General features: G+C 34.2%; 1 protein-coding gene across 1 annotated transcript; it reads left to right on the top strand.

Annotated features, from left to right (window-relative positions):
* Positions 1 to 4,218: 4,218 nt before the first annotated feature.
* On the top strand, positions 4,219 to 7,172 carry LOC18442810 (uncharacterized). Its single transcript, XM_006853022.4, has 2 exons — positions 4,219 to 5,331; positions 6,876 to 7,172. The coding sequence occupies exons 1-2, from the start codon at positions 4,370 to 4,372 to the stop codon at positions 6,877 to 6,879; spliced, it is 966 nt and encodes a 321-aa protein (XP_006853084.3). The 5' UTR covers positions 4,219 to 4,369; the 3' UTR covers positions 6,880 to 7,172.
* The last annotated feature ends 6,172 nt before the right edge of the window (positions 7,173 to 13,344 follow it).

The raw sequence follows: 13,344 nt of genomic DNA on the forward strand, positions 1-13,344 counted from the left end.
TTGTGAATTTTTTTTTTAATCCATGATCTAATTTTTTTTTATAATCCATGATAGAATTTTTTGAAAATTTGTGATTTTTTTTTTAATCCATGATCGATTTTTTTGAAAATTTGTTATTTTTTTTTTTAATCCATATTATTCAAAGAGAAAATGAGAGAGATGATGATTCTGAGGCCACCCTATCCCAGCCATATTATTCACATATCGAGTCCCAACAGCAACAGTGTAGGGATGAGCACGAAATACTGTAAATTAAATGCTGAACGGCGGTTCATGCAGGGAAAGAACATATCAATATTCGCATATTCATTCAAAAACATGAAAATTCTTAATGGAGTACCCTCATTTTTTATTGAATTCCTAAAAACAATATTTATAACGAATTTTAATAATTTTTTCGCATTTTTTTTAAGCTTTATTCTGACCGATTCACCCAATTCCCGATCCGGATCGCCGATTCGCCGATCCGGATCGGTTTTTTGGAAGCTCTATCCTGGTCACCGATTCGTTTTTTAAACTATTGGTTTAGAGCAATGATCGAATGCAATGGTTATATCATAGTATAATGCAACGACACTTCTAGAAAACCATGTTCGTGGTATTTGTATGACCCCAAATTTTTCACACATGCTCTCTTCATCTCAATAATCACTCCCCCAAAAAAAAAAAGTTCAATTTAAACCCTAGGTATGGTCAAAATGAGTTCCCTCCAAAAACGAATCTAGACTATTTATTTTGTGAATTTCAATATCTTAGCCATTATAAACTCAAAATTATTTTTTTCTTTTTAAAAATTATTCATCTAATGATAATAAATCCATCCAAAAAAATTAGGAATGAAAGAAATCCTTTTAAAGCTTAGATCTAAGCATCTAACCAAAATGAAGGGTCTATGTTAATTGGGCTAAAAAATATTTTCTAGGTTGTGTTTTCAATTTTTTCTTTTTTTGTGATTGTTCATTAGAATGAAAAAGAGTGTATATTTAAAATTTTGAATCAAACAAATGGCTATAAGGTGGTTTCTTAATGTTGTTGCATCATTTTACTTTACAACAGTTGCATGAAATCATTGTTCGTTTAGTTTATTTTATCGTGATGATGTCGAAGTTAATTGGCCCTTGATTTTCTTATGATAAAATCAAATTATCTACAATAATCGTCACTAGGATGGACTAATGCCATGCACCCTAGAGTAGCAAAAATGTTTTCTAGGTTTGGGAAAAAGGTCGAGTCGATTTGTCGAACCAACCCAACAAGATGGGTCCGGAATTTGGATCAACTAGACCTGGATGACTAGGTAGGACCCAGCCTGGATATTAGGTCGGGTCAGGTCCAAGATTGGGTCAACCCTACTAAATTAACTTTATCTATAAGTGTGTGTGGACATACTAATAAGTAATGTTTGTATAATATTTATTTCCTTATTTTGTCTTAATACCGACCTGGCGCTGGCGAGAAGTCCCATCTAGATTCCAATGTCACCTAAACTCTGTCAAGTCATGGGTCCGGGTCGACCCAGACCCGAGTCAGCCGATCTACAGCCTTGAGTCTGAGAGAGGGAGGGAAAGTGAGAGGTTACCAGACGGCTTATTATCTGATGCCATCATTTTGTCACACTTTATTTACCAAGTGACATTTATCACTCATATGGAAACCCTTATTTAATGGTCAATGTTTTTTTTTTTTTTTTTTTAATTTTTTTTATGATTTGAACTTTGAATATATCAACCTGAAAAGGGGTTGGGGTCGTAGTGGTAGCATGCCATGTACCTCGACTCTCAGTTCAATCATCTCAACCCCAAGATATATGAACATGAGAATTTTTTTTTTTTCAAGTATTGAAAATAACGCATCTTGTAATGTATTATCTAGACCGTCAATTATCAAGATTTTCAAGTATTTATTGATTTGCTCAATCTACACTATTTTTTGCTTTAAAATTTTATTATTAGAGACGAAAATAAAGTTTTATGCCACCATAAAAATTTCTAATATTAATACAAGTACTATTTAAAGGTACACCCTATTTTAATTGTTTAGAGCCCCGGCCTTATACAAACTATACCTTTATTTTTAATATTAAACCAGGAGCATCCTGGTCAACACTCACAAAAAAAAAAAAAAAAAAAAACAACTATTTTCCTCTCTTTTAAAAACAACTTTCTCAATTAGATGAAAGAAATTCCACACTAGTAATCTTCGCTTGTAGAGAGAGGTTCATATATTCAAAGAACCCCCTCAAAGAAATGGAACAACTTTGGACTTTGCAAAGATAGGTAATTTTCCCAATTATTTCTGAAATAAATTGTCGGTAGTGCCTAGTGCCAGGTAACAACAAAAATAGTTATTAGTTTTTTTTTATCAAAAGAAAGAAGAATGAGCTAAAAACTCCCTTTGTTTTATAGTTGAACATGTGTATTATGATCCAGCGGGAGCATGTTGTGCATCTACTCTCTCAGCGAAAAGACTTACTAGGGAGATTCTTCCGAAATTTTGGTAACCACCAAAGAATTGCTCGATGATTATTTCAAAATTAAATAAAATTCAATGTTGTATTTTTCGCACTAATATCTCGCCCTTCAAAAATTAAATAGTTTCAAAATAATTTTTTTTTTCTAGTACATGAATAGTCGAATTTTATCGTGGTTAGTCTCTAGGGTTGTAGAGGTTATGTCTCAAAAAATTTATATTGTAGAGGTTACATCTCTAAAAATTTGGGGGGCCATTAAATTATGAAAAAAGTTTATAGAAGGTTGCAACATTAAAATGTAGAATTAAAGATACACCTCAAAAATCCATAATAAAATGTTGTTTAGGTATTAAAAAATCATTTAATTGATTAACTCGATATCAAGATGTATGAATAAAAAATTTTAAAAATATTTTGAGTTCGCAACACTTTATCTGGACCGTCCATTTTAAGGATTTTTATGTATTTATAGATCTACTTGATTTGAACCATTTTCATAGTTAAAATTATCCTAATTAGAAATGAATGAAAATAGATTATGAAACCATTTAAAAAAAAATTTATATCATAATAAGATTTATGATAAAATTTAGACATGCGCTTTAATTGGATTGTTTAGAATTTTGCAACCTAACGCAGATCACACGCTTAAATTATTCTTATATGCAGGGTAGAGAGTAAAAGGACAAGATACTCATGCGCGACTATAGAACCTTTATATAGTATGCAGTTATGGGTTCTCAACGCGTACGGTTGCAACCGTAAACAATCCCATTACCGTGCACGTTCAAATTTTATCATAATATATAATTTTGATGTAAATGTTTTTCAGATTATCTCAAAATCTATTTTTATATCTAATTATAAAATTTTAAATTTTAAAAATAGTTAAAATTAAGTAAATCTATAAACATATGAAAATCTTGAAAATAAACGGTTTAGATGATATGTTATAAAATACAACGAAAATTTAAAATATTTTTATTTTTCATGATCAATCAATAAAAATATTTTTCAACAATAAAACTGCACGATCGATTTTTCAGGTGCATCCGAAGTTCCACGTTATAAGGTTGCATCTCTATATAAACTTTTTCCTTCTTGCAGTCCCTTAGGAAAGCGCTTTTTTAGTGAGAAAAAATGTGGCACGTTAAAATTTAGAAAGTGAATCGGCGCCCGCTTTCCTTAACAGCACGGCACCCGCGCCCCTCTGTCTCTCTCTCTCTCTATGAAGCATTTGTGGTTCCATGACAGAGAGTATCGCATTTACAGAGGGGACGCATCTCCTGTGCCCTTCTTTCCTGAACCGAAACAGCCTTCTCTCCTTTCCATGGCATAGTCCAGCTCACAAGAGAGAAGGCAAAGTGCTTAAGAGTGGGATTTCACGATTTGGGGAGAAGCATTTGTAGAGAGATTTGATGATTTGGGGTTTGGTTCAGAGAGGAATTGGCAAAGAAAGAAACTCTCCAGATTTAGCAGAGTAATTTGCAGAGAGATAGAGATTTATTGGCACAAGAATTGGAAGAGGAGAGATAAAAACCAGATATTTTCTTGAGCAAGAGAAAAAGTTAGATAAGAGACTTCTGAGAAAGACAGAGAGAGAGAGCCATGGGGGTCTTCGGGGTGAAATCCCGATCGCCAACAAGCGGCGGAAGCTTCAACCCCATGGACAGAAGCCGGGCACTCCTCGTCCTCCTCTTCCCGACCGACGGCATGTCTTCTCGTTGCAGCCTCACTCATCGCGCTCGCTCCACCATCTCTCTCTGCGCCCTCCTCCTCATATCCACCCTCCTCCTCTTTCTCCTCTTCTCCCCTTCCCCTCACCCTCCCTCTCCAGCCAATTCCCGGTCGAAAATAGTGACAACGGGCACTGTCGACAGACGCCTGGCTCTCCATGGCATGGGCACGCTCTACCGCCGGGGCACCCGGGGCATGGCGGAGCTCATCGTCGCCCACATCACGAACAGCACCACAAAGACCCATCTCCGAATGTTCCTTCGCACCCTTCACCGCTCCGGGGCCCTCGCAAGGGCCGACCTCGTCCTCCTCTTCCCCACCCCCCTCATCCCCCCCTCCTCCTCTCGAATCATCGAAGACGAAAATCTCTCCTTTCTCAACCTCCTCAACCAGACTCAAAAGAGCGGCGATATTTGCCCTTTCAAGCCCAGCGTTTTGAGCAAGGCCTGCAACTCAAAGCCTGCATATCCCAACCCGCTTTGGGGCACCGCCACCGGCGTTGGAGGCCATGCACAGCGCAATAAGAGTGACCAGTGCTTCGCGTGGGGCTCCGTCGTCGGATTTGTAGTTAACGAGCTGAACCCGGACGACGCATTATCGGGTTTCATCGATCAGCCACCCATCGAGCTTCGGCGTTGGGCCTGCTACCAAATGCTATTAGGAAAATTGCGTCATCGGGTGAAGCACGTTCTGCTCACTGAGATCACGGGCACTCTGATCATCGGCGACGCGCTCTCGCCTTTGCGCAAGGCAGCAAGAAACAATGTGTTATTTCTCGCTCTAGAAGAGAGCTCATGGGGGGAAGGGATGAGAGGGGTTTATGGGAAGGAGGCCTGGGGTGAGGTCTATAGGAGCGAGCGAGGGGCGGAAATCGTGAACAGCGGGGTGGTGATGGGAGCGATGGGAGCGGTGAGGAGGCTGGCCAATGCTATGATCACTGAAATTGTGAAGGTGGCGCTACTTAGAAAGAGAAGGGGGGCGTTCCCCGACTCGGTTCTTCTCACCTATCTGGTGAGGCAGAGCTCGGTGGCGAGGCGCAATCTGGGGAATATGCACTTGGTTGGAAACTCGGACTCGGTGGTTCATTCTCTCTCGAAATCGACACAAGAATCGATTTTTACCAGGTCGAAATCTCTTACTCCTGTCTCTACTTCTCCTCTCTCTCTTTCTACCTCTTCTTCTCCTTCCATGTCTGGTTCCTCGACTGTTAGGTATACTGTTATTCATGGTTATACAAGTGAGAGGAGTGTTGGGGGCGTGAATTTGAGTAGTGTTGTTGAGATAGTTCACAGAGACATTTGTTCAAGTTGGGGGGATTCTTCTCCTGTTTATAGAGATTGTTCAGAGAGTTATACACAGTATTGACAAATTTAGCGGATTATTATTCTTATGATTGTAGAGAGATTATTTAGAGATGATATACAAAAAAACTCATCATTATTTGTTCAATTTTTTCCATCATCTCTTCGTTTTCGTGGATTTGCTCAGCTTGAGACCGTACACTCAGGTAATTTGACACCTTCCTTCTCTTTATTTTTGCCATTAATTTTGGACTTAATCAAAATTAGTTGTTAATATATATGCACAAATATATAATAATTTAAAAATATGTAATTTATTGGAGAAATTTGCCTATTTCATTTCGCTCGATCGAAGCAGGCTTACTAATCGAAAACCAATTAAGTACTAATTTTGACTGGTTTTTATACTTAACTCAATAATTTTTCTTCCAGACTTAACCGCCTTATGTACGGGCTACCCATTCCAATGGTACGGGCTTGGTCCAATCCAATCTTGACCACTATGCTTAGTGCCAGTCCCATTTGTGTGAATTTCTTAAAAGGTGAGGTTTGTATAGGGTATCAACCTTATACTATTAAGGTTTACCTCAAAAATATGCGGGAAATGCCAATCTTGTTAACTATTGCTTGTACGAGTCCCATTTGTGTGAATTTCTTAAAGAGTGAGGTTTGTATAAGGTGTCAACCTTATACTATTGAAGTAAATCATACCTCAAAACTAGGCGGAAACTGCAATTTTGGTGCCTCAAACCAATAAATTGCTTCTCCAATTATAAAATTTAAAGTTCCAGAAATAATGACAATCAAATAGATCTATAAATACTTGAAAGTGGACGGTCTCGATAATATGTTAGAAAATAAACTATTTTTAAGACTAAAAATCCCCTTTTTTTCATGTCTATGAATTTAAAGGTCCGAGAAGACTGGTTTGAGGATTTTCCAACATAAAAACAACCTTCTCTAGTGGGATTTTTAGGTGCACTTTGCTTGTAGGTTGACACCTTATATAAATTTTTTCTTTTCTTAAATGAAAAAAGTTTATATAAGATTGAAACAATAGAATTAAGGTATACATAAAAAATCCATCATATAAAGTTGTTTTGATGTTGTAAAACTTTCTAATTGATCTTCTTGACATCGATATGTATGAACATGAAAAGTAAAAAAGATTTTTGAGTCCTAAAAATACTGTATCTAGCAGCACATTATCTAGACCATCCATTATCATGATTTTCAACTTTTTATAGATCTATTTGATTTGAACTATTTTAGAGTTCAAAATTTCATAATTAGGCTTAAAAATAGATTCCCAAGACATCCTATAAAATTTACCCGCAAATTATATACTATTTTATCTTTTTGTGCAGTTAATTAGGCGTTTTTCTCATGTGGGGTGTTCACGAAGTGAGTACGTTGTACTTGTGAACATTCTTCTTCCGCGAGTCGTTAGAGGCAAAGCAAAGGCGTTGGAGAGAGACAAGATTTGATGAGAGAGAGATGCAAGCAATGTTAATGGGCTGGGGGAAATGCCACAAAATCTCATTATCCTTCTCAAACATTTTTTCGAGGGAAGCTTTTTAGAGAGAGAAAAAAATAATTCTAATTTGGATTTTGAACTTTGGAGTGAAAAAAAACTTGAAAAAAATGTTGACATTAAAAGAAAATCGGGTGTGCTGGATACTATTAGAAATATTGTGAAAAGATATTTTTTATTGAAGAGGTATCGTAGAGAGATAAAAAAGTGTAGTTTACCGCTTTTGGTCCAGAAAAAAAAAATTTAAAAAATTTATTTAAAATAAAATTAAATAAAAATATTTAAATAAAAATTAAAAAAAAATTAGTAAAATTTAAGTATAAAATAAAAAGGAAGAGCTATAAAAAAACATGGAGAGAGAAAGGAAAAGGGGGACAGGAGCATGAAAGAAAGCGCGTGGGTAATGAGTAGCGGAATTGAATGGCGGGTCGTGTTTTTGTGGCTTTCGAAGAGCTTCATATTGTTCCTTTCAACGCGCCTCCACCTCACACTCATTTATTCCCCTCACACTCATTTATTAATTTAAGAATATCGAGAAAACAAATATGGCAGATTTCACTGAACAAAAATCAAACGCTGGGCGATCAAAGTATCCGATTAAAGGGAATTATCAGCTTTAAATGCCATATCATTAATGAGTGCCAACATTAGTTATATGCAAAGAAAGAGTTTGATACCATCCCTTCACATATTTAAATGGTCTATTAAATTTGAAATCCGTCAGATGAAAATCATCATCAAAAGTTTTTATTAATTTAACTAATTGGAGTCGATTACATAAATTTTGATATATCATTTTATTTTTTTTAGATTCATACCAGTCAAATCTTGAAACGGTGTTATTTTTATATTTTATTTATTTTCAATTTTCTTTATTATCTTTGCAATACTAGTTTGGCAAAGATAATCATCGTGTATCTCGTGATGTGTAGAAAATTACCATATTTGGGAGTCACAGCCAATATTGTACCTCGTGATATTTCTATAAAGCTACCATATTTGGGAGTTGGCAGGTTAACGTGGACGCATAGTTCTATTATTGCTAGCTCAAGTGTTGTCAAATCCTTTTTCCTTTATTCGGAGAGGCTGAACCCTTCGAATTTTAGGCCTGAGTGAGGTGAAGCGAAGTTGTTGGCGTTTCAATTTGAATCGAGCTGCTTTGGTCAAATTTGAGTCCGCTTTAGGCTGTTTGGCCAAAGCTTAGGCCTCTTTGGCCTAAGTAAAGAAATATCTATATAATTATTTTTTTTTGAAATTTTTATTTTTGATTTTGCATTATTTTTATAAATTTATATATATAAATATCTAATTTATTTATATTAAATTAAGAAAAAAGTTTGAAGTCTTTTGCCGAATCAGCTAAAACGCTCGAATTGCTTCATTTTTCTCACCAAACTGGATAATACTCTGAAGCAAATCTCTTAAGTTAATATTCGAGAAAGAAAAAGTATACAATTAGATGGGTACCGTCTGAAAAGGAATACAAAGATATTTTGGAAACTTAATTTATATTGCGTGTATCCAAGGTTTAAATTAAACTTTAAACAAAGGAATTGTATTTTTTTATTTTTTATTTTTATTTTTAAACTTTCCTTAAATCAAAGATATTAGCAGGTCAAGGTACACATCTTTCCTTGTCATTTTCAAGGGGGTCATGATTTTTTATACATCACTTTTCCATAATTTCATAAATTTGGATGGATTTCCCGAAATCTTAGATATTACCTTTTGGCGTAAGAAATTTATCTAAAGAACCATAAGACAATTATTTAACATTCTACCGCATCTTTTGATTTAATTTTCAACTACTTATAAAGAAATACATGATTATGAGTTGGAATAGTTGCATATAGGTAAAATATTTAACGGATCATCTCTTATCAGTATTTTGACAAACGAAAATGTTTTGAAAATGCTGCGGCCCTATCAAAATAAGTAAAACCTCACTTCAAAACTCACAGAATATTGTAATTATGGTGTCGAAAAACCTTCAAATCGATCATCTCGGCCTTGATCATTATGTTTGTGAAAAACAATTAGGATTTCAAACCCTAAAAGTAATATAATTGTAACAAATTATCTCAACCATCCATTTCACCCTAAAATAAGTGTTGATAGATCTGTAAGATCTATTACCATTTTTTGAGCTTCAAGTTTCATAGTCGGTGTTGGAAAATGATTTTAGAGCCATCATGGAGATTTGTATGGCTAAAGTGCTTTTTGGATGAGGATATGAGTTGAAGCTTTATTTTGTTTTCATAAAGCCTGGGTTTTATAGAAACAATAAATTTCCCTTTCTAATTTTATAGCGATATTAAAACGACCAAGTGTGAGAGCAATGTGAAAAATTTATTTTTCCCTTTTCTACTTTTGAGAAACTTCAACAATTCAGCATATATATAAGCACAGTTGATAGATGTGCAAAACTTCAATAATAATAATAATAATAACAATAATAATAATAATAATAATAATAATAATAATAATAATATTATTATTATTATTATTATTATTATTATTATTATTAATTTTCTGATTTTCTCTTATTAAATTGAAAGTAAAGATTGAAAGGCTTTGTAACTAGTAATCAGATTTGATGTTTTTCCCCTTAATTCAATAAAACATTGGTTTATTTCTTTTAGAAAGTATACAATGAGGCAATTTTCTTTTGGTACAAGGTGGTCACAATTAATCTTGACCATTAAATGACTGCATTTATTCTATAGACCAAGCTCAAACCTCAAAAGAAATTCTCTCAAATATTGTGATACCCCCAAATTGTCAGACTTCACATCGGATAGGTTATAAGTAATTGTGACGTCTTTGTATCAAAGATAAATTATCTCGTTATATACGATCCCATTTTTTTCTCTATGAAATTTACGACAAGAATGAGAAGGAAAAGTTATTTCATGTAAATGAACAGCACTTTCACTTGCATATAAGAAAATTTGGCTGGAAAATTGAATATTTCCTAACAATATGTGAAACTAGTTAAGGTGGGCCACCAATTGCAAGTCCAAAACAAAAGAAGAATGAATGGGACGGTGCAAAAGATGAAGCCGTCGTCCACACCAATCGTTTTCACAATGTGGCTCGGCTCTTCTACATGACAAATTATTTTATGAAAAAGGAGTGGAGAGATCCTTTGTCTTAATCTACTAAGGCCCACATCATGTGATTTTGTTTTTAACATTAACATCAATCATTTTTTCTTAGGACGTGTACGATGACACAAATGTAATATTGGAGAGAGCAGGAAAAAACAGAAAAAAATTGGCTGTTTTTGTAAAAAAATATGGCTTAAAAAGTGAAGTGAATTCCCACGGAAATATGAATCCTCTGTTAGAGTGGCTCCTAAAAATCTGAAATCAGAGAACCAAACGGGCTGCTAGGTGCTTCTAAGAGAAGAGCTACCCGACTAAAAGAGGCTAAGAGAGTGTTGAAACAAGGATGTGTACCATATAGTATTAAGCAAAAAGACTTTCTACTTATGTAGGAGTATACTCTCTATATATTTGCTTGGGTGAAATTAATACTAGCAATGTTTTTTAGATCCCAAATTTTGTTGGTACGTATGGGTGGTTATGGGCTTCACATGTGTCATACTTATCTCTTTTTATCTTAATAATATATTTTAATATTTATCATTAAAAAGACTTCTTAGAGAGAGAAGATGCATTTATTCAACAGGTAGATGATAACTATCCATCTCCCAAGAAAAGATGACCACCATCTCAGAGATTCCAGGAAGAAAGCCGAATGTTGGAGAACGGCCTCCACCCATGTTTCTATAAGTAGGGCTTTCAAGCTATGGATAGACACGCAGAGAAAACAAAGAGTTCTTAATTGTTCTGGTAAAATCTAATCTCTGCGATTTACAACCTTCTGACATTGCCTTAGATTCCTGGGACTTTGGTTGATTCATCTCTTTCCCTCAAAAATTCAACATTGGTACCATCAAAAGTTCAACAAATTTTGGGAGTGTAATCTACAGGGGCAAACCTCAAAGAAATTTTTTATAAATCTCAATCTTTAAATGTCCAAAACAAGTGATATTCTAAGATTACACAAGAACCGTCCACTATATAAAGGAAAAGATCCAGATGTTCAAAAAGTTAAAATCCAAGTATTTTTATTTGATAATAATCATCCAGTCATGCTTTGATGGAATCTCAAAACTTTGACTCAAAAAAAATAAAAACACTCCCAAGTCGCTATTTTTCCCAAGGGAGAGTTATGTACAACATGCTCTCATAGGAGCATATTGTACACGCCACATTATTTAGGAACTCTTGTGGCAGCTTTGCAATTGCATTGGCATACGGATGCATCCGTAGCTGTAGAAGTAAGATGCACCTTCAAATTTTATCATGGTATATAATTTTGATGTAAAATGTTCTTAGGATTATTTCAAAATGTATTGTTTTATCTAATTATAAAATTTTAAATTTTAAAAATGGTTAAAATCAAGTAGATCTATAAACATATGAAAATCTTGAAAATGGATGGTGTAGATAATATGTTCTAAAATGCACTATTTCTGAGACTTAAGATCTTTTTATTTTTAATGGTCACACATCTCAATGTCGAGATGATCAATCAAAGGGTTTTTTAACACTAAAACTACATTTTTCTATGGATTTTTGCAGTGCATCCGTAGTTCTACATTATAAGGTTGCATCCTTGTATAAACTTTTTCCTTTAAATAATGGTGTAGTTTGTAAAAGGTTGTAACCTTAAACAATCAAATTAAGGCGCACCTTCAAATTTTATCATAAACATAATTTTGGTGTAAAAAATTCTTAGGATAGCTTGAGAATCTATTTCCATCTCTAGTTGTCTAAACTCCAAAAATAGTTCAATTAAGTAGATTTACAAACACATAAAAATATTAGATATTGACAGTCTAGATAATATATTGCGATATACATTATTTTTGCGGCTGAAAATATTTTTTTCTTTTTATATTCATGCATCTGGATAGTGACATAATCTATTTGACGATTTTCCAACATCAAAACAACGGTTGTGATCGATTTTTGAGGTGTACCTTAAGTCTACATTGTTAAGGTTGCAACCTTATATAAACTTTTTTATCTAGGGAATCATCTTCAACTATTACGACGTCATGGTATCCTAGGTATTCCCTACTTTAAGGACCACATCATATAATAGAATAGAATCAGTCCATTCATTTGATTGCTACTGTTTTTATCTTGAGGAACACACTTTTAAAATAGCACCAATTTCTAACCATTGGATACAAAGGGTTATTTTTCAATGCAATTAATATTTCTATAAAGATGTGAGAATGTTTGGTCACAAATGTAGCTCAGTGGTAGATTTGGAGAATATGGGTTTGTTTTTTTCCTTTTCTTAAGAAAATTTGATTGTTTAAAAAAAAAGGTGCGGTTTGTATAGAGCCGAGGCTCCAAACAATTAAAGTAAAGCCCACCCTCAAATACTGTAGAGAAATGTGGTTTTACTATTGGAAATTTTGTGATAGCCTTAAAATATATTTTCATTGTTAATTATAAAATTTAAAACTTAAAAAATAGTGTAGATCGAACAGATCTAAAAAAACTTAAAAATCATGAAAATTGACAGTCCAAAAATACATTACAAGATGCACTATTTCCAAAACTTGAAATCCATTTTTTTATCATGTGCAGGCAGCTTGATGTCGAGATGATCAATTTGAGGATATTTGGGCATCAAAACAACATTTTCTATTGAAATATTTGGATTGGGCTTGATTGTTTAGAGCCTCGGCTCCATATAATCTTTTTCCTTAAAAAAAACATTGGTTAAGTCACCCAGTTAGCCTCAAGAAAGGTACCGAGTTCTAGAAGGAGCTACACCACGACTTGAACAACCTCGGCTGAGTCTATACGAAGAACTCGAACTCAAGACAATGCTGAGTCCCAAATCCGAGCCTTGTTTTTTTACGTTAAACAAATAAAATATACAAAAACCTCAAATTGAAAAGGAAACACATTCACATCAAACAAATAAGTTTCTCAATCTAAACTTTACATATACCTATTTCTTAAAAAGTTTTATTACGTTTGTATGATATGATTACAAAAGGTGTCTTTTTCTGTTGTGCTCATTTCGTCTAGAGGCCGAGAACCTGAAAATCTATTACATCAAAATAGATTAGAAATATAACATTTTAGAAGATTAAGCAAGATTTCCCAAAAAATCAATTACGCCTAAAGGTAAAAATCTATTACGTGAATAATCGAGTCAAATCTTTCACTGTCTCTTTACCCAAAAATCCCCTGATTTACCTCTCT

The sequence above is a fragment of the Amborella trichopoda genome, chromosome 1 (genome assembly GCF_054954075.1).
Source record: "Amborella trichopoda isolate Santa Cruz 75 chromosome 1, AtrichopodaSantaCruz75HAP2 v2.0, whole genome shotgun sequence".
NCBI classification, from domain to species: Eukaryota; Viridiplantae; Streptophyta; class Magnoliopsida; order Amborellales; family Amborellaceae; genus Amborella; species Amborella trichopoda.

Coding starts and splice junctions, on each gene's coding strand:
- LOC18442810 (XM_006853022.4), top strand. CDS start 4,370: ATGGGCACGCTCTACCGCCGGGGCACCCGGGGCATGGCGGAGCTCATC.